This window comes from Sorex fumeus, unplaced genomic scaffold (genome assembly GCF_029834395.1).
Source record: "Sorex fumeus unplaced genomic scaffold, SorFum_2.1 ptg000162l, whole genome shotgun sequence".
NCBI classification, from domain to species: domain Eukaryota; kingdom Metazoa; phylum Chordata; class Mammalia; order Eulipotyphla; family Soricidae; genus Sorex; species Sorex fumeus.
This window is the reverse complement of record NW_026606219.1, coordinates 1245219-1268268: the sequence shown is the minus strand read 5'-3', so window position 1 is coordinate 1268268 and position 23050 is coordinate 1245219. Positions and strand designations below refer to the sequence as shown.

Sequence of the window (23050 nt, the reverse complement as noted above, 5' to 3'; positions counted from 1 at the left end):
CTGAGACCACTCTCCGCACACATGAAGGTACTGGCAGAGGGACAAAGTCACGCGGGTTCCGGGGCCAAGATCTCCAAGCCTACCCGGATTTGGGCCGAGCATCCTCCACCCAGATCCTCCAAATTCCAGTAGGCGGGGGTCACACCCACCAACTGGCCCCCTGGCACCGTGTAATCCTATCAGCGGCCAAGACTCAGAGACTATAAAAACCAGATCTCTGAAATGCGGCCGTGCGACATTTTATTATGACATCTTATTATCTCATTCCTACTTTGGACAAACTGGCAGGCTACCGAATGTAGCCTGCCCACACGGCAGAGTCTGGCAAACTCCCTGTGGCGTACCCAATATGCCAAATACCAGTAACAATGATGGGTCTCATTCTCCTAAAGAGCCTTGAATATAATCTTAGGGCTAGGATGAAGGAGACGTTACTGTGGCCTGCTTGAGGCAATCGACGACTAACAGGATGATCGACATCTTTCAGAACTGGCTATTGTGAATTATGTCAATGGAAGAAATTGCACCAAATTTTAAAGGCAAATAAGGAAAAATTCAATGTGTATTGTTAAGATAAAGTACAAGAATTCCCTTTTCACTCTTACATTAATAAAATACAATTCTTTAATGCTTTTCAAGATAACATCTTAATTTTTTTTAACTCTCAAAAGAATGTTTTTAAGAGCATCCACCTTAATTTTCAACTAAACTAAAACAGTAGAGTGAATTACTTTTATTAATATACAAATCAAGTTATCAAAAGACTTCATCTAGTCTTCCCCTTAAAGATGGCACTTGCAGGAACAAAGATGTGGAGATGTCTACAATTTTCAGATATTTACTTGAAATGATTCTTCAACAGCAGTTTGATATTGGGTTTCCTCATCTAGCTGAAGATTCACAAATTCTCCATAATCAAATTGATGTCTTTGATTTAGATGACTAGTGAAATTTCTAGTAATCTGGCTAGGATCTCCCCAAGGAAGAGGCACACAAATAGGACAGGTCACAGGAACTATCTGAAATAGGTGATTACAGTTGGAATCATCCAGTAAACACTGTCTGGTAAAACTTGATTCTTGACATAAAGGACACTTAAAGGTTGGAGGTCCAGAACTTGTATTCTTTTGGTAAATTTCTGTATTATCAGATGTGGATGTTTCGCTCCTGCTCCCTACTGAATCTTGAGAGATCTTAAAGTTTGCTATAATAGAAGAACACCATATTCATCTTGATACTTCTTACATGATGTCTCATGCAATAGAATTTAATCTGTTCTGCACAGCATCTGCAGCTACCAGAAAACTTCCTCATGGTATTTTCAAGGTCTAAGGCCCGTTCAGGACATTCTCTCTTTCTCTTCTAGTCACATTTCCACAACAGAGGGGACAATGCATTCTGCTCTCTCATTGCAGTCAGGAAACACTTTCTACAAAAAACGTGCTGACAGGCCCCGGTCCCCACAGGCGTCTTGAGCACCTCCTGGCACACGGGGCAATAGAAATCATCTTCAGTGTACAGGGTGGCTGTGGAGAACTCCATGGCCATGACCCAGCAGATGCAGTGGTGGCCAAAGTGGTGGTGGCATCCCAGCCGGCTCCATTTAGCCCCAGAGTGGCGGCACCGAGGCAGCGGGTTCCCCCACGTGTGCTGGAACAGGGCTGACCTTGCGTGGTGATAGGGCTTCATCATCTGGCTGCAGCTGCCTGGCCGAGCCGAGGGTGGGCGGGGAGGGTCATCCTAGATATCCCGAGCTCATCTGCCTGCAATGGGGCCGAGCCCGAAGTTCACGAGGCTGAGATCCCACCGCCCCTGCCAGCTCTTCCTTGGCATTGCCTTATTATTATTTTTTAAAATAATGTAGGTGTACTGCTATTTATTCAGCCACTGATTAAGCTAATTGAATTGGGCATGAATTCCACATTACTTTTATTAAATTCTATTCTGAATGTTGAATTTTATTATTTTATTTTTTCCCTCTGCTTGGATTCACTGTGAGACATAGTTACAAAGCTTTTATGTTTGAGCTTTGGTCATATAATCATCGAACATTCATTCTCTCACCTGTGCACATTTTCACCACCCAAATCCCCAGTATTCCCCCACCATACCCCCATTTCAACCCTTCCCCTGCCTGTGTGGCAGACAATTTCCCCCAAACTCTTTCTCTACTTTGGCAACATTTGATATTTTGACACCAGTCTCACCACCACTCAAACCTGCCAAAAAGGCAATGCTAGATGATTTATTTTGTATTGCTTGTTATGATAGGATATAATATCCAGGAAATTCTGTGTTGTTCTCTTCTGGGAGCTTTAGTTTATAGTCTCTGGGTCTTGGCCATTGATGAAATTACATGGTGCTGGGGGTAGTTTGTGGGTGTGACCGCCAAGCTTCCAGAACACTGGGGACCTGGGGGGAGGAGGCCCAGGCCCAATCCAAGCAGGCTTGGAGATCTCAGTCACGGGTTCCCGCATACCTGGGTTTTCCTGCCGGACTGCTCTCTGGTGAAGTTCATCCTGTCTTGGGTGAGGCTTGTCTGAGCATGTGGAGAATGGCCTTGGGCGTGGCGGTGGTTGGGTTCTGGAGGTTTTCAGCTGCCAGGGTTCTGCTTGGGGCATGGAGGGAAACTCAATCCACCCTCTCCGAGGTGCCCTGGTGAAGACAGCCTGGCACAGGGACGGGACATTTTGTGGAGCTTTCTTCTGGGAGCTTTAGTTTATAGTCTCTGGGTCTTGGCCACTGATGAGATTACATGATACTGGGTACAGTTTATGGGTGTGACTGCCAAGCCACTGGAAAACAGGGAACATGGTGGGAGGAGGCCCAGTCCTTATCCAAGCAAGCCTGGAGCTCTCAGTCATGGGTTCCCACCTACCTCTATGCTACAGGCCCTAACTGCGTCCTCTGATCTCTTTCGAGATTTATGCGTCTCTAAAATAAGGCCAATAAATGAGCTTATATAGCTGAGCTGGAGGTGGTTTGTGGGTGTGTCTTCTACATATTTAACTTTTGGCCGTTAAACTTCTTGGTAAACTTGGCCCCATGTTGTTGGGGTCTGGCCAAAGGTACAGCAGCAATTTTGGGGTATCTGGAAATCTTAAGGCACCATCAGGCTGCTGATGCACTTGCCCCACAGGTACAGGTCTACCTGGTGGAGGCACCATACCCCCTGGAAACTTCGTCTTAAATTTACAACTTTCACACTGAGAGAATACATTTTTGTTGTTTAACCTCCCAGTCTGTGGTACTTTATTATGGCAGTGTTAGCAGGTTAATACAGTGATTGCAAGAAGCCAGGAAGAGAAAAATAAGTTTTGTTTATTAAAGATGTAGGGCTTCTTTCAGGAATAATTAAAGTATTCTGGAAATACAGGTAGTTGCATAACTTTGCAAAGAAACTAAAGACGAATACAATTTTAAAAGTTGAATTTTATAGAATGTGAATTGTAGCGATAGGAAAAATTATTGACTATTTACCAATTTATTTTTGGTTTGGGGGACAGGCATGGATGTGTTCATGGCTTATTCCTGGCTCTATACTCAGGGATCATTCCTGTGGGATACAGGGGACCATGTAAAGTGCTTGGTATCAAACCTGGGTTGGCCACATGCAAGCAATCACCCTAACCTCTGTATGTCTCCAGGCTCTGTTGATCAATTAAAACAAAAATAAAGCATGAGGCATTATTTGAAAAATCCAAAAAACAAACTTAAAACTTGTCATGAGAATATAGTAAGAAGCCCCCCATACAACCTTCCTATTTTAGTTTACTTATAGTTTTAATGGGCTGAAGCGATAGCACAGAGGGTAGGGCCTTTGCCTTGCACGAGGCTGACCCAGTTTTCTCAGGTTCGATTTTTCCTCTTCTCAGAGAGCCTGGCAATCTACCGAGAGTATCTCGCCCGCACTGCAAAGCCTGGCAAGCTACCTGTGATGTATTAGATATGCCAAACATCGTAACATCAAGTCTCACAATGAAGATGTTACTGGGCCTGCTCGAGTAAATCGATGAACAGGAGGACAGCGACAGTGATAGTTTTAATGTATGTTCACTTACACTAAACTCCTTCAATAATGTGTTTGAGAAAGTAAAAAAAATACTTTTTGAATAAGAGATTGGAGGTTAAAAGGTTAGCCCCCCCCCCCTAGCGTTTCGCTCCGCCCTTCACGCCCTACCGAGGCCACCAGTTGCCCCCCACTAGCGGCTCTCCAGCACGGCCACGACTCCAGAACACAGAAACCAATTTCTTAACTATCTGACTTTCAGTAGAAATACTTCCAGGGTCAATAAGTAAAATAGCAGAAATCCAAAACCAACATTTAATTCTTGAACCCAGCTGGAGAAAGCAAATCACTTCACAATGCTTTTTCAGCATGTCTGATTTGGGGGGGGGGGTAAACTCTAAATAATAGTGGTGAATCTTTTATTGAAACAATCTAATCAAAGCGGATAGAGTGTTAACTAGAATTCATCTGCCTCACAGGGACGGGGAGGGGTGGGGGGTGGGGTTTTATTGGGGTTCTTCATGGGAAAAAATAAGTATTGGTAAAGGGAAATGTGTTTGATATTTGCATGACTGAGACATAAACCTGAAAGCTTTGTAACCTTTCCCACAGTGATTCAATAAATAAATAAAAAAAAAAAAAAAAAAGGTTAGCCCCTCCTATTTGCTTTTATTCTATACTCCTTGTTTTAATGCCCTTCCCTTTCTGTGCTTATCTTCATTTTTAAACCTATATTTTGTTTACTCACAACTTTTCCTTCCTAACATCTGTCCATTTTTATTTTTTCACTTTGTCCTATTCTCTTTACAATAATGAATGTTTACTGAAAATTACTAAGTAGCCACAATAGTACAGGTGGTAGGGTGCTTGCCTTGCATGCCGCTGACCTGGGTATGGTCTCCCTGGTACCACACACAGTCCCTGCCAGGAGTTACCCCAAAGCTAAGAGCCAGGGGTAAGGACTGAGCAATGCCAGGTGTGGCCCCCCAAAACAACTAAAATTAAAAAATAAAAAGCCAACACACTTGGCCTGGAGTGATAGTATAGCGGTTAGGGTGCTTGCCTTGCAGATAGCCAGCCTGGATTTAATTCCTGGCACCACATATGGTCCCCTGATCACTTTCAGGAGTGATCACTGAGTGTAGAGGCAGGAGAAAGCCATGAGTACAGCTGGGAGTAGAGAAGGAAGGAGGGAAAGAAAGAAGGAACGAAGGAAGGAAGAAGTCAGACATGCAGGCAGGCAGCCAGTATTTTAGAGTAGAGGTTCTGCTCTTAAGTAGCTTATAGTCATGTCTTTCTTCCTTTTCTAATCACAGTTGTGCTGCCATATTCCCACTATCCTCTATACACACTTCTCTATAACTATATATTTATATATGAATGACACTTTCATTACTGTGGTTGAGGTATATGTATTTAATATATTATCATTTGAAAATAGAATTTAAACTCTTTTTATTTCCATATATAAGTAACAGTACAGTGCTTGCCTCTTCCTTTCATTACATAAAACAAGCACTTTTAATGCCTTGGTAAACTGGTGTATTCCTTTCTAGTTTGGATCAGTTTCCAACATTTTATTATGTTTTCAATGTTGCAATACAATTTTGGGCTCCCTCCAAGAGTTCTCAGGGGCTCCAAGGATCACGCCTGGCAATATTTGGACAACTGGGCCAGATAGTTTATGGCTAGGGGCTGGTGATGTGGTGCTATTTAGGTTCATCATTACTGGAGGCTACCAGGACCACATCTGTTGGTGATTAGGAGGTCTCTAGGGTTACAAATGGCATTGCTATGTGGAGGGTATGCAGTGCCGGGTATCAAACCTGTGTCCCTGCACATAGAAGGCATGCACTCGGACCCCTAAGTTATCTTCTCAAACTATAAAATATTTTTTGAGTTCCTATAATGTGCTTTTTGATGACAACACTTACTCTGACATCATTATTCTTATCTTCATAGTAATGTTATTTATTTATGCCTATAAATTCACTTTCATTAAATTCCTCTGGGCTATACTGCTAGAACCTCATCACTGTGGCTATTTTATAACAAAAATAAACATTTATGTTTGATTCTAAATTTTCATTCAGTAGTCACTTCTCAGTTCTTTAAGTGTATGGTGGAATACAATCCTTTGAGCTATTACCTTTATAGCTTCTGGAGATATTTTAAAGGGATATTTTTAAATTAAAAATTCAATTTAATTGAGTTATGGGGCTTTTGGACAGATTTAGACTATATTTTAATTATTGTGATAATTTGTGCAGAAAGCCAGAAAAATACAAAAAGACCTTCACACACAAAATAAAATTGTAATCTTAAGCTCTAACCAATCAATAATTATATTAAATCTAAGTGACTCATCAGGTCATTAAATGGCTAATGTTGACAGCTATAAAATAAATAAATGAGATACAGCCCGAGAGAAGGACCACATGGAGGGCAGGAACCACAGATCCAGGAGGGAAAAAAAAAGGTTCCAAAAAGAGCCGAGATCACCGGGAAGTCCCAGATGGGGTAGGTACCGCATCCCGTCTCCCCCAGATGGAACCCCGGTGACCAGAAGCCTCTACAAGCACAGCTCGAGTATGCGGGAACTGGGACTTTTTCTCAAATCTGCCGGGACTACAGCTCCCAGGTAACCTCTGATTCCGGAAGTCACGCCCACAGCCCGCCCCCCAGCGCCATCTTTACAACATACAGCCCAAGAGAAGGACCACATGGAAGGCGGGAACCACAGATCCCGGAGGGGGAAAAAAAAAACAGGTTCCAAAAAGAGCCGAGATCACTGGGAAGTCCCAGATGGGGTAGGTACCACATCCCGCCTCCCCCAGATGGAACCCCGGTGACCAGAAGCCTCTACAAGCACAGCTCGAGTATGCGGGAACTAGGACTTTTTCTCAAAACCGCGTGGCCGCGCGACATCTCTCTATATACAAAGTGATCAATGGGAAGTAAACCACCCAACCTTTCTCCCTGAAAATCAGAGTTAAGTTTGGAGCACGGCCACAGCCCCAGAAACACAAGGACTTAATGCAGAACCCAGCAGCTTGGAGCAGAAAAGTGAACGGACTATGCGTTAATCCAGGCCATCATGTCTGCCGGGAGGGGAAAGGGTGTTGCCGTATTCGCCCTCTCTTCTCTGGAAAGAAGGATGGCGGCCACATGGCAACTTGTGGACAGCAGGTATGAGCCGGGGGTGTGGGGGCGACTAAAACCTCATGGGAAGGGGGGCGTTCCGGTCCATCCTTCACGCCCTACCGAGGTCACCAGTTGCCCCCCATGAGCGGTTCTCCAGCACGGCCACAGACCCAGAAGCACAAGGACTTAATGCAGAACCCAGCAGCTTGGAGCAGAAAAGTGAATGGACTATGCGTTAATCCAGGCCATCAAGTCTGCCGGAGGGGAAAGGGTGTTGCCCCATTCGTCCTTTCTTCTCTGGTAAGAAGGATGGCGGCCGCATGGGAGCCTTGTGGACAGCAGGTATGAGCTGGGGGTGTGGGGGCGACTAAAACCTCATGGGAAGGGGGGCGTTCCGGTCCGTCCTTCATGCCCTACCGAGGCCACCAGTTGACCCCCACAAGCGGCTCTCCAGCACGGCCACAGCCCCAGAAGCACAAGGACTTTATGCAGAACCCAGCAGCTTGGAGCAGAAAAGTGAAAGGACTATGCGTTAATCCAGGCCATCAAGTCTGCCGGAGGGGAAAGGGTGTTGCTCCCTTCCGCCCTCCTCCCTCTGGAAAGAAAGATGGCGGCCACATGGGAGCCTTGTGGACAGCAGGTATGAGCCGGGGGTGTGGGGGCAACTAAAACCTCATGGGAAGGGGGGTGCTCTGGTCCATCCTTCACGCCCTACCGAGGTCACCAGTTGCCCCCCACGAGCGGCTCTCCAGCACAGCCACGGCCCCAGAAGCACAAGGACTTTATGCAGAACCCGGCAGCTTGGAGCAGAAAAGTGAAAGGACTATGCGTTAATCCAGGCCATCATGTCTGTCCAGAGGGGAAAGGGTGTTGCCCCATTCGCCCTCTCCTCTCTGGAAAGAAAGATGGCAGCCGCATGGGAGCCTTGTGGACAGCAAGTATGAGCCGGGGGTGTGGGGGCGACTAAAACCTCATGGGAAGGGGGGCGTTCCGGTCCGTCCTTCACGCCCTACCGAGGTCACCAGTTGCCCCCCACGAGCTGCTCTCCAGCACGGCCACAGCCCCAGAAGCACAAGGACTTAATGCAGAACCCAGCAGCTTGGAGCAGAAAAGTGAATGGACTATGCGTTAATCCAGGCCATCATGTCTGCCTGGAGGGGAAAGGGTGTTGCCCCATTCGCCCTATCCTCTCTGGAAAGAAAGATGGCGGCCGCATGGGAGCCTTGTGGACAGCAAGTATGAGCCGGGGGTGTGGGGGCGACTAAAACCTCATGGGAAGGGGGGCGTTTCGGTCTGCCCTTCACGTCCTACCGAGGCCACCAGTTGCCCCCCACGAGCGGCTTTCCAGCACGGCCATGACTCCAGAACACAGAAACCAATTTCTTAACTATCTGACTTTCAGTAGAAATACTTCCAGGGTCAATAGGTAAAATAGCAGAAATCCAAAACCAACATTTAATTCTTGAACCCAGCTGTAGAAAGCAAATCATTTCACAATACTTTTTCAGCATGTCTGATTTGGGGGGGTAAACTCTAAATAATAGTGGTGAATCTTTTATTGAAACAGTGAATGTAATCAAAGCAGATAGAGTGTTAACTAGAATTCATCTGCCTCACAGGGACTGGGAGGGGTGGGGGGTGGGGTTTTATTGGGGTTCTTCATGGTAAAAAATATGTATTGGTAAAGGGAAATGTGTTTGATATTTGCATGACTGAGACCTAAACCTGAAAGCTTTGTAACCTTTCCCACAGTGATTCAATAAATAAAAAATAAATAAATAAATAAATAAATGAAACCCACTGATACCAAGTTTGTGAGATTTCTCTGTTCTCATATAACCATCTAATTTCTAAACTAAAATATAGTATTAGCAGCAGAATTCCACACCAGGAAAAGGAAAAGAAGCAAGCATATATATCACCTATTTTATGGGTCCATTGCATGTTCAGTGTGTTAGCTCATTTATTATTTTAATTTTCATAATCTAATATAAATTTAATTATATTTTTTACATTTTCTAGCTTTATAAGCCATACCCAGCAGTGCTCAGGTGATGCTCTTGGTGATGCTCAGGGATCACAAGTGGTGCTAGGGATTGAAGCTGGTCAGGTGTGTGCTAGACAAGTGCCTTCATGCTTGTACTATCTCTCTGGCTCCAGGAGTCACTGCACTATTTCTCTGGTCCTGGATTCAAGACTTCTTATTAAAAAATAATGCAATACATTAAAGGACAGAGACTGACAGAGCAGACTGAAAAATAGAATCTAAATAAATATGGCTGTCTACAACCCCCCCAAAGTTATAAGTATATAACTAAAACAGAGAAATAAGTATGATGAAAATATTACTCGAATGAAGTGACACTGATATAAGATAAAGTATATTTTATAACAAAATTATCAGAGATGGAGAACATTATATATTGGTATACTAATCACTCCACCAAAAAGATAAAAAATAAAATTATGTGTGCCAAACAACAGTGCTGCAAAACTTGTGGAACAAAAATGATTGACCAGAATACAGAAACAGGCAACTCACCCCACCACAGCTGGAGATTCAACTTAGCAGTACTTGACAGAATAAACAAAATCATCGAGAGGATAGAACAACTTTTCTCAACTGGGGACCACGTAGGCTCCCCTTTTGGGACCCCAGAATATTCCAGTGGGGCCACAGGTAACAATAGTGTAAATGCCATGGCACAAGACTAAGAGGCAGGGCAGGGAGACCATAGAAATGAAATAAGGTTGGAAAAGGGTCAGGGCCAGAAAAAAGTTGAGAAACATTATAGAAGAACTCAACACAACCAACAAATAGGATCACAATGACATGTATAAAACATTCCTCTTAATAGCTGTAGCATATACATTGTTTTCAAGCACACATGGAACATGTATCATGACATACTATATATTGGCCATAAAATAAATCTCAACAAAATTTTAAAACTTGAAATGATAAAGTTTGTTTTTTCAACACAATGGAGTCAAAACTAGTCAGTAACATAAAGATAGTTGGAAACTAAAGTCTTATTTCTAAATAATCTATGAGCGGCGTGGAGGAATAGCATAGGGGCTGAGTCTTGTAAGCATACGGTAACAAGTTCTAATTCCTGGTGTCCCACGTGCACTAAGCATGATCCTGGCAGATCTGCTGTCTATGATCCAGAGTAAGTAATACGAGCAATTTCTGGCCATGCTATAGCTAGATGTATATAAAAACAACAAAAAGGGATGCCGTTTCTACAAACAGGAAGAATGGCTTTTATCGAGCACATGTTTGAGCAGCACTGTGAACCCCTGGCAAGCACTATGAACACAACTTATTTACCTCAACTAAGAGTGCTCTTTTTGGAGAATATGTGTGCAAGTTACACAACTAAAGGAGTGCAAACCTCAGTGATTACACTTTGGCCAATTCTGCAAACGCAATAATCTGATATGTGACCTTTGGTGAACCTGAGCTAAAATGTGTGAGCACAACAGGCATCTGTATGTAAATCCAGATCATCACTATATCAACAACAAAGGAAAAGAGAGGGAATAAGTAAAATAATCCATGAGTGAGTCTCAAGGGAAAACAAGTGAATGAAATAGAACATCAAAATTTGTGGGTATAAGTTTACATGATGATAGTTTATAATGCTGGCTAAAATTAAAAAATTGAAGTGTGGAAATGGAAGAAATTTGAAACATTTCTGGTTCTTTACATTCTGTTTCTTTTTTCTGGTTTCTACTCTCTGTATGCAGTATTTGTTGTTTTTCAAAGTTACTGCTCTTAGTAAAAGTTGCCTGTTATAAAAAAAACAAACAAAAACAAAATTTGTGGGTATAGCTAAAAAGAATGAAATGTGTAACACCAAGTGCTTATACTGGAAAAGAGGAAGTGTTTCAATAAGCTAAGATTCCAACCCAAGAAGCTAGAGAGTAAAATAAACCCAAATAAGCATGAGATATAATGAGAAAAAATAAATGAAATTTAAAAATAAAGAAATATAAGTGGTTTTGTGTAATGAGCAATAAAATTCACCAACCTGTTCTGGCCCTCTATATATAGATGTCATCACTAGGAAGCCATATTAAAATAAAGTAACTTCAATAAATCGGATTAGTATGAGTCTATGTAATTCTTTTCAAAGACTAATACATGGCACTGATTTTTGTATGAGATTTGGAAATTCTTGTCTCCTATAACTTATCATAATTTCAGATTGAACTTCAAAGAATTCCCATTCTGTAAATGGGAATATAAAATATTCTTAGATAAATCAGCTTACTGATCTATCCTTAGCTTTGTATAATCACCTACTAGTCTGAATGAACTGATGAACATGGTATACACCTTTATATTATAAATGTTTAAGGGTCTATTCAATGTCTCTTCCCAATACAGATAACCACAACATACTTATCCCCTAAGTCAAAGGTGTAAGAATTTATGTGAGAGAATACAAAATACAAAGGTGTAAGAATTTACCTGAGAGAAGGCTGAGGAACACTGTCTGGACTGGCTGGTACTTGGACTCCTTTCTCCCACTCTTCCTTCCATGTATCCGCAAATAGGTAATAGCTGTCAGGATTAATATGGTGAGAATCTGGAATTTTCATAGCACTGATGAGGTCCTTCCGGAACACCTGGGAAGACAATGCATTGAGACTGCTATGGAATGGAATGGGTAACACTTGATGTCATTTTACTTACTGAATTCGTTAAACATTTCAATTCTTTTTTTCAGTGTTTATTATTAAACATTTTATTATTGAAGTTATACAGTTACAAGTGTTAATACCAGTATTATCTCCTTGGTTCATAACTTTCACACTTTTATAACATACTGGACATATTTTACAGAACATCTCCACAATTTGGTTTTTTGTTGTTTTCTCATGATTACTGTTATTTGCTTTGGGATAAGAATATCACTGTAATGAAGTTTCATACTTCTCATTACATTATATATTTATGATATCAATGTCTTATTAATGGTCTTGCTTAAGTCTTGCTGGCTTTCTCTGTTGTTAGGTTGGTATATTTCCCATTCTAATTCATAAATTTGTAGAGGAGATACTGAGAGTATAAAAAACTCCTACTTTCCCTCAAACTGTCATGGATCAGTATCTACTGGTGGATATTCTGCCTACAACAATTATTAGCAAGTTGTTCTATTGATAACTTTCTTATTTCTTACATTCAGTGATAGAATTTCATATAATGTGCAAATAAAAGTTTTGCATCGTCTTTATCTAGTCATGTCTCTTACTGATTTCTCTTATTTAACTGCTAATAATGACCAATATTTGGAAAAATAACAGATAATACCTGTTATTTTATAACAGAGCATATCTCTCTTCTTCTGAAACTAGTGGAAATGCCTCTGGTGTGTCCCCATTACGTGATACTACTAGGTTTAGGACTGTAGCATATATATAGACATATATATATATATTTCAGTATTAAAGTATCTTACAGTTCTTAGTGTCTTGAATGTTTATGAGTGGGTGTCAAATTTTGTTAAAATCTTCAGTGTATTATATCTTCAGGAAATAATTTGTTTCTTAGTTATATTAATATTCTGTATGATAACATTGAATTTCCTTTTTGAATTGATTTTGGACTACACAGGTTTGTGCTGATAGGTTGAATTAGGGCCATCTGAATGTAAAGGATATGAGCTAGATTGTTGTGCTATTTCTCTAACACTTCTAACTTTGTGGGGGATATACCTTATCTTTTATAGAGGTAACGTTGATTTGCAAGACCGTAAATGTTTTAGGCGTACAATGTAACCATACTACACCCACCACCCAAGTATCAATATCCTGCTACCTGCTACCACAATTCACTTGATCCCCTCCATACTTTTGTTTTTGTGCCACAATTGGTGATGCTCAAGTGTTACTCCTGGTTTTTCACTCATAAATTACTTCTGCTAGTACTCAGGGAACCATATAGGATATTGGGGATTGCACCTGGGTTGGCCATGTGTATTTGCTATCTCTTTGCCCCCTTCAACACTTTTTAGTCCACTCCTCAAGTCCTTGGTAAAATTAGTTATATTCCCAGTTTGATTGTTTTGTTGGACTGTATCTGCTCCCTTGCTTTGTTCATTTATATACCACACAAGAGAGATCATATAGCATTTGTTTCTCTCCTGACATACTTCACTTATGATCCTCTAATTCCATACACGTAGCAAAAATTCCATCTTTTCTAATAACTGAATAATAATCCACTGTGTATATAAACCACATTTTCTGTATCCACTTATCTGTCCTTGGGTCCTTGGGTTATTTCTTGGCTTTTGCAAGTAGTGCTGCAAGAACATAAGCATGCATCCCTTTTCTGTTGTGCTTTTGTGTCACACCCAGTGGTGCTCAGGGAATTAACCTGGGTAGGCCTTATACAAGGCAAGCGCCTTAACCACTGATTATCTCTTTTTGAATTAGTGTTTTAGTGTTCTTTTAATAGATTCCTAGCAGTGGAATTGCTAGATCATATGATAGATCTATTTTTAATATTTTAAGAAACCTTCATACTGTTTTCCAGAGAGGCTGGACCAACTTACAAGTTCACCAACAGTGCATACATAAGGATTTTCTTCCTTTTTAAGAAATCACATTCCTTCCAGCACTTGATATTGCTGGCCTTCTAAAAATTTTGAATATTTTATTGAAGCATGATGATTTATCAAAGTTATCCATGACTTAGTTTCGGCATACAACATTCTAACATCAGTCCCTTCACCAGTGTCCACTTTCCTCTACCAACATCTTCAGTTTCCCTCCCACCAATCAGCCTGCCTCTATGACAGGCATTTTTCCTTTTCCTTTTAAGCACTGTGGTTTGTAATAAGGTTTTATGCATACTTTACCACCTCTTGCTCCACAGTGGCCACTTCCCTCCACCACAATGTCCCTTTGCTATAAGATTCCTATGAAAGATCAGTTCTCAACTTCTGCTACTCTTGGGTATTGAGTGGAATTGCTGGGTCATATCAATTCCTAGTTTTTTGAGGAGTGTTCATATTGTTTTCAAAAGGGCTGGACCAGTAGACATTCTCACTAGCTGACATTCCCACCACATCCTCGCCAATAATGGTTGCTTTGTTCTTTTTGATGTATGTCAGTCTCTGTGGTGTGAGATGATATCTTGTTGATTTGATTTGCATTTCCCTGATGATTACAGGTATAAGGTGTTAGGTTATTGTTTGATTTGCATTTTCCTGATAATGTTATAATAAGGATCTTTGGTTTTTTGGGGGGAGACCACACTTGACAGTGATAAGGATTTACTCCTTGCTCTGTGTGCAGGGATCATTCCTGACAGGGCTCAAGGACCATACGTGGTGCTGTAAATGGAACCAGGGTTGGCTACATGCCCTGATATTTTTTTCATGAGTCTGTTGATGATTTGTATACCTTTTGTTTTGTTGTTCCATCTGGCAGTGCTCAGGGGTCACTCCAGATAGTGCTTGGGGGACAGTGTGTTGCCAGAGAGAAAATCTGATTTCCTGTATGTAAAGATCTAGCTCTTTGAGCTGTTTTCCCTTTTTACTTACTTTATTTTTTGGAGTAGCTTTTATAACCCTTGAATTATAGCCCTTGTTAGATATGTGGTGTATGAAAATATCCCAGTCAGTGGGATGTATTTTTTATTTCATCAGAAATTTCTTTTGCTGTATAGAAACCTTTTTTTTCTTATGCCAGGATTTTTATTTTTTTATATTTTTATGTAGGAGTACTGCTATTTATTCAGCCACTGATTAGCTGATTGAATTGTGCATGAACTCCACCTTACTTTTTTCATTTTTTATAATTTTATTTAATAAATCACTGTGAGAGCAATTACAAAGCTTTCAGGTCTAAGTCTCGGTCATACAATGAAACACCCGTACCTTTACTAGTGCCCATTCTCCACCACCAAAAACCCCAGTATAGCCCCATCCCACACCCTCCCCCTACCTGTGGGGCAGATGATTTCCACATTACTCTCTCTCTACTTTGATCACATTCAATATTTCGACACCAGACCCACCATTATTATTTGAGATTTTACCCCAACACTCAGATCTACTGAAAAGGCAGCAGTAGACAATTTGTGTTCTATTGCTAGTTATGAATAACATATGATGTCGCGTGGCTGCAGTAGGACCATGTGATTTTGAAATTCCGAAATTTAACACTTAAATCTGGAGGGATTTCTGCCAAAAGCCACTGGGTTTTGAGATTTCTCCTGAGTCTCTGGGATCATGGCCGTTGAGTAGCTTGATCAAGAGCCAGAGAGGCCGTTCGTGGGCGATGACTTGGGGTCTCATTGGTGTGGGGAGGACAGGCCCGGCTCCACCCCCATCCCGTGAGGTCCAACAAGTTTCATCACTGCGGGCCCAGATCTGACTGTCCAATAGCCTCTGGAGGATGACGGCCACCGAGCCACCAAGGGGGAGCAGACGGAGGGACAACACCCTTTTCCCCCGGGGGTGGCCCGGCGACAGTAACATACTGCAGGGTGCAGACGCATTTCTGCCAAAAGCCGCTGGGTTTCAAGATTTGTTTCTGAGTCTCTGGGATCATGGCCAAAGGCACAGCAGCAATTTTGGGGTATATGGAAGTCTGAAAGCACCATCAGGCTGCTGATGCACTTGCCTCACATGTATATACTGACACTCTGGCGGCACCATACCCCCATAGGAACCTTTTATTTTGATGTAATTCAGTTATTTATCTTTGCCTTTGTTTTTCTTTTTGATGGAACAGAATCCTTGAACAACCACTTATACAGATATTATGGGGTGTTTTCCTATGTTTTCTTCAATTAATAATACTATAATTTTTAATACTGAAATAAACTTGCATTTTTAAAATAGATATCACTTTGCTGTGGTGTAGTATCTGTTAGTAACTAAACTGCTTTGCTCTTTATTTTTTGAAATATTTATTAATGCCTTGCTACTGTTTTTAGTTACAATATTTTCTTGTTTCTTTATTTCAGTTGGCCAGCAATCTCTGAAGTAACTGTAGCATTGAGCCGGCTCAGTAACATCTCCATTGTGAGACTTGTTGTTACTGTATTTGGCATATGGAATATGACATGAGGGTAGCTTGCCAGGCTTTGCCATGGGGGCGAAATACTCTCGGTAGCTTGCCAGGCTTTCTGAGTGGGGCGGAGTAATCGAACCTGGCTCGGCTGGCGAGCAGCTTGCAAGGCAAACACCCTACCACTGTGCTATTTTTTTGGCATTCATCATGTTAGGTATTAGAACTACTCACCATTAGTAAAATTAATCAACACATTTTATTTCTGTTACTAGATGCTCTATAAACAGAGGTTCCTCAATTTATTTCATGTACCTGCCCTGCCACTTCCTTTCAGGAAAAATCATTCACATCTTTCTAAATAAGTTTCAATAAAAATGATATTGCTTCACACCCCATCCCTCCCCTCTTCCCAACAAAGCATTCAGTGCCCAATCCTGGAAATCTTCCTTCTTTAATGTCAACAAACAAAAAGCACCAAACCTGGATCTTTCCAGTGCTCCCCCAAGGGGGCAGTATTCACTTGGGGAAACACTGCTCTAATCTGAGAATTATTGGGACTAATTGGTTCTTTGTAAACAAATTGTTTTAAGTTTTTTAGAGTCTCCCTCAGTAGTGAAGAGTACAATCTATTTACAGTTATTTACTTATTTATTTGCGGTGTCAGGAATTGAACCTAGGGGTATCACACACGCAAGGTGAGAGCTTTGTATTTAAAGAGCTGAGCCACAGCTTTGGCCCATATTTAAGTTTTCTAACTCTGACTCTTAGCTATAAATGTAGAGAAATGTTAAAAAAAACCCTAATATTTAATATATTTCAATTAAACATTAGGAACATGAAAATTAAAGCATCTTATTTTACTTTTTTAGTAATATTTTGCAGGAATAATTTGGGCCACACCTGGTGATCAGGAGTGACTTAGAAGCGTTTGGGGGTCCAAATAGGGTGCCAGAGATAGAATCAGGGTCAGCTCCATGTCCTACCTGCTATCACCCTGGCCCTAATCAACAGCTTTTGACAGTAATTTTAGTGATAAACATCCAATTAACATCTACGCAATGAGAGAATATATACTTTATATATCATGGTGTTTCACTAATAAAATTTTTTTAAAAAATATATTCATTGGCTTATAACTCATGTACCCAATTTCTACCTCTGAAAAAACTCAACCCCTTGCACATTGAAGAAAAATGCATCCACATTTCTGCAAGATCAAAGGAAGAGGTGTTATTTGTGAATATTTTAGCCTTGAATAATAAAGGAAAAATATTTAGGAAAACACTCTCCATATTCTGAGTAACATGAAAGTAGAGGCACAGAGCACGATCCAATAAAGTACTTAAGTCTTAGTTGGTACAGTACTGTTTAATATCTCACAGAGCACAGCATTGAACTATCACAATCAAATGAAGCTGTTTAAATGAAGAACTCATTCCATTTGTTACACTGCAGGGACATCTCTTCAATGCCTGTTGGTTTCACATAGGGAATTCTTATAATGAATAATAATGACCCCAGAAAGGTAGAGATATAAACAAATTTTAAACATGTGGGTGGCCAGATGGCAACAAAATAACCTCCTCACAAAGAATTTTACTTAATTAAAATTAATTGGGTAGTGTTCAGGGAGAAAGCTAAGTCTACAAGAAACAAAAACTAGTGATTTATTAAATCATGTTTTATATACATGCATTTAACATGTTTTGCACAAAGCTCAGTGTTCTGGGCAGCTAGCAAGAGACACTAAATCATCATTTTGGTGAACACTCTGATCCATTACTATAAATTACTAGATTGCCTTTAATGTACCAATGGGTAAATGGTGGCAGCAATTTATAACTGTGCTAAACTACTCTTTGGAAAGATAGAGCTGTGGGGAAGCCTACATTTATTCTGAAAAGAATACTAGGGCCAAGTATTTTTTTTAATTTATTTTTTTAATTTATTATTTTTTTATTAGTGAAACACAATGAGGTACAGTTGTAGACTTACAAGTTGTTGTGCTTGGGTTTCAGTTATACAATGATAGAGTACCCATCCCACTACCAGTGCCTATTCTCCACCCCCACCAATCCCAGTATCCCTCCCACCCCTTCCATCCCCAATCCGACCCTGCCTCTGTGGCAGGGCACTCCCTTTTGTTCTATCTCTCCTTTTGGGTGCTGTGGTCTGCAGAAGAGACATTGGGTGGCAATCATGTTCTGTCTATAGACTACTTTCAGCATGCATCTCCCATGGGCCAAGTATTTTTAACCCCATAAAATATTTCATTATTTTCCAAGTGATATACTTCGCAAGATAGGTTGATTATAAAATCATGCTCTGAGATTATTATGAAAATCTACTTGGTGTAATTCCTAAAGAGCTTGGGAACATATTGTTGTGGGTTGAATGGTTACCCCCCCCCCAATGTGTCCACATTATAATTTCTGGAGCCTATGAATATTACCTTTGTCTTTTGTGGATAGGATCTGCTTTTGTTTTGGGGCCACGCCTGGTGATACTCAGGGGTTACTCTTGGCTCTGCACTCAGGCATCACTACCGGCTGGGACTGGGGGGCCTTATGTGGTGCTGGGGATTTAACCAAGGTTGGCAGCATGCTAGGCAAGTGCCTTACCCTCTGTAATATCTCTCTGGCCCCTGATATTATTTTTTTAACACATTTATTTTCTGGTACCCAGGCTTCATTTATGCAAATAAATTCTTTTTTTTCTTTTTGGGCCACACCCAGCGATGTTCAGGGGTTACTCCTAGCTCTGTACTCAGGAATTACTCCTGGCGGTGCTTGGGGGACCATATGGGATGCCAGGCGTCGAACCCCGGTCAGCTGCATGCAGGGCAAACGCCCTACCCGCTGTACTATCTCTCTGGCCCCAATGCAAATAAATTCTTAATTCTATCTCAGGCCTGTCATTCTTGAAGATGTTATTAACTCAAGAATTCTGAGATGGCGGTGGGAGGGATACTGGAACATGTGGTGGTGGAAAATGGACACTGGTGGAGGGATGGGTGTTTGATCATTGTACAATTGAAACCCAAGCACAAAAATTTGTAAATCTACAACTGTACTTCATGGTGTTTCACTAACAAAAATAAAAAAAAAATGTAAATGATGGAGACTGGACAGTGGTGGAGGGATGGGTACTGGATCATTGTATAACTGAAACCCAAGCACAAAAATTTTAAGTCTTCAACTGTACCTCATGGTGTTTCACTAATAAAAATTTTTAAAAAAGAATTCTGAGATGGTGGGGATGGAGAGATATTACAGCAGGTAAAGTGCTTGCCTTGCATGTGGAAGACCCAGGTTTGATCCCTGGCACCCTATATGGTTCCCCTAGACCCACCAGGAATAAGCCCTGAGTATCACTGGGTGTAGCCCAGAGCCAGGAGTAAGCTCTGAACACTCACATGTGCCCTCCAAACAAAAACAAAAATGAGTTCAGAGATAGGCTACCTAGATTGGTCTACTGATTTCACTACTTTGTAATTTGGGGTAAGTTATCTAGATTCTCTGCAGTTTACTCACTTGTAAAACTCACTTCCTCCGCCCCTCTCGGAGAGCCCGGCAAGCTACCGAGAGTATTCAATATGCCAGACACAGTAACAACAAAGTCTCCAATGGAGACGTTACTGGGCCCGCTCGAGCAAATCGATGATCAACGGGAGGGCCTTATTTATTACTTGTAAAACAGGGATAATCATAACAGTTACTACATAGGGGTTTACAAGTTAATTGTATTAACATATATAGGATATAACATGGTACTGGGCTCGTGCAAATTTCTAACTGAATTTTAGCAGCAATTATATTATTACTATCACAATATCAGCTTTTCCTTCTAAAAGCAAAATGAAGTATATAGCTGAGTTCTCTGATACAGTTAACTAATTGTTGATGTAATATAAAATATAGGAGATGTGAGTTCAAGACCCAACTAAAACATGCATTATCTGGCTCCCAAAGACAAAGTTCATAACCAACAGCCCAATCAAGAACTTTAAGCAATATTCTGAGAGGGTAGAAATTTCACAAAATATAGAATATGACCATTAGTTACTAAATTAATGATTGTCAGTGAGGGATCCAGATGTCGACAGTGACCTAATAATGAAAGTCAAGTTTTACAAATTCCTGTGTGTCTATTTTACATGCATTGGTAGTTTCCCCAAAGTTCTTGAAACAAAAAGGTTTTGTACTTACCAGATAATTGCTCATTTATGGTCAAAGAGGGGATTCACAGGCTAACATACAGTCCAGCAGCTATGCCAATTGCAAGAGTGCATACACATCTTGGCCTCTCATATGTTTGCAGAAACAAAGGGGGCTTAACTATGAATTCAATTAGAATAATAAATGCTCAACCTGCCAGAGCTACAAAATGAAAATGCCCTTCATGAACAGCTTAAGCTTTATTGTTCACATGAGCCATCTCAGTGGAAAACTTATTTATAACGAAAAATTAAAATAAAATATATTAGGTATTGCCCGGGGGCAGGGGGGGTGAAAGGGAAGGGAAGACCCCTTCCCTCCTGGGGAGGCATGGTACCGTGGAAGAAAAAACAAAGAAAGACAGGAGAGCATAAATAGCAATCACGTTGGTCATTACTGAAGCTGGGTAATGGAGGTTGTTATTCTATTTGTATGTTTGAAGATCTTATGAATTAAAAGTATTTTCAATCAGTTCATCCTGCCAGATTCTTCCATTCTACCATCTGTATTGCATACAGTCAATCCCCCTCAACTAAAAATTATATCTAAATCATAAGTGCGTAGTCCTTAACAAACCCAGTATCTAGAAACTCTAGAAACTGGATGGTTACCTGTCTTACCAGAATCATGATGTTAACCTAATATTACTACTCACTCACCAAATGCTTTAATCAACCCTAGCTTTTTAAGAGCTTCTGTTATATTGAAGTGATGGAGGATCTTCTGCACTTTGGTAGCAGTGAAGGTGCAGTAATTTTGTACAGCAGAATCATAAACCTTTAATATTATTGCAACTATATTACCTTTCTATAATAAAAGAACCATTGAAAGTCCCCAACACAAATATTTTTTGTGTGTGTATTCAGATGTGAGATATGAAGAAGCGTTACTGAAAAAAATGATCTCTTTCTTAAGAGCTTAATTAAAATAGTACCTCCTAGGTCTGAACCCATAGTACAGTGGGTAGAGCACTTGCCTTGCACACAGCTGATCTGTCTTTGATCACCAGCAACCTATATTGTCTCATGAGTCAGCCAGGAATGAACCCTGAGCAGCAAGATGGTGGCCGCCCCGGAGCCTTCTGGAAAGCCAGGCACGAGCTGGCGGCCAAGGGGCAACTGCAACCCCATGGGAAGGGAGGCGCTCCTGGCTCATCCCCCATGCCCCACCGAGGCCATGAGTTGCCCCCCACGAGCGGCTCCCCGGCACAGCCATGGCTCCAGAGGCGCAAGAACCCAATGCAAAGCTTGGCAGCCTGAGGCAGAAAAGTGAATGTCTCCTGTCTTTCTAGTTATATTCACGAGTGAGTCACAAATGGCCAAAGCATAGACTTGTTCTTCAAGCCCAGGTACTCTCTTGAACACATATCTCACTTGCTTATCTCTATACATCTTTGCTTTTTCCACTCTGGAGAAGCCCATATTTTTCATACTTCCACTTCCCCCCTCAGTTCTAAGTTGCATTCAATTAAAAACTAACTTGCTTCAAAGACTGACCAAAGCATAATTAATAATATCTAACAGATTGCTTCACAAATATGGGTGTGCAGCCAAGAAGTTACTATTTCATCTTGAAGTCTTCAAAATTATCATCGGAACTCTTGTATGTGGCCCCCTCAGCCAACCATGAGTGATTCTTGAGCACTACTGGGTGTGACCCAAAAGTCAAGACAAAACCAAAAAGTGATCTTCAAAATGAGTACCACCCATCACCATGCATGGATTTTTTATGAGAATGTTGAAAATCTTTTAGAACCAAGAAGATGTTTCAAAGGGCTGAGTGCATGCTTTGAATGTGGACATAATGGGTTTGATCACAGCACAGCATGGTCCCTGAATACCATCGCGAATGACCCCTGGATACCACCAGGTGTGGTAGTTTTGAAATATGTATATAGCACAGGGGCCTGGAACAATAGTGCAGTGGGTAGGGCATTTGCCTTGCATGACCCTCAGAGTGCAGAGCCAAGAGTAACTTCTGAGCATTGCCAGGTGTGGTCAAAAAAACAAAAATGTACAGTATTGGGTACAGTTACCATGTTGTGTGTTATCATCATGACGTTTGACATCTTTCACCCATTTTGACTACGTCTCCAATCCTACCTCCATGTTTTCTGTATTTTTAAGATAGGACTAGGGTTTGTTTTATAAATTAGATCATATATTTTTCTTTATCTTACCTGTGATGTTGAACTCCATATAGCAAGATTAATTTTTGTGTGGCTGAATAATATTCTATTGTGATCAGGTTAGTTTTAGGGGTTTTGTTTGTATTATAGTGCTGTGAATTAAATCCAGGTCTCATACATGTAGGGCATGAACTTCATCACTGAGCCATATTCCCAGACCTTGAGTCCTTTCTTTCAAGGTAAGAGTTGTCAATTATCTTTCTTTACAACTTTTATTTATGGAGAGAGCTGGAGTGATAGCACAGCGGATAGGGCGTTTGCCTTGCACGCAACCAACATGGCCAACCCGAGTTCGATTCCTCCGTCCCTCTCAGAGAGCCCAGCAAGCTACCGAGAGTATCTTGCCCGCACAGCAAAGCCTGGCAAGCTACCCATGACATATTCGATATGCCAAACACAGTAATAAGTTTCACAATATTACTGGGCCCGCTCGAGCAAATTGATGAACAACGG

At 41.1% G+C, this 23050-nt stretch overlaps 1 protein-coding gene and 1 pseudogene across 2 annotated transcripts in view; both read right to left on the bottom strand.

Moving 5' to 3' along the window:
* JADE3 (jade family PHD finger 3) overlaps positions 1–23050 on the bottom strand; it is a 211645-nt gene that overhangs the window by 48720 nt on the left and 139875 nt on the right. For both annotated transcript variants that reach the window (XM_056107343.1, XM_056107344.1), the window contains exon 4: positions 11634–11791. In XM_056107343.1, the coding sequence (XP_055963318.1) occupies positions 11634–11791 (158 nt within the window). The remainder of the gene's footprint in view (positions 1–11633; positions 11792–23050) is intronic.
* LOC130016627 (E3 ubiquitin-protein ligase RNF138-like) lies at positions 737–1548 on the bottom strand (annotated as a pseudogene).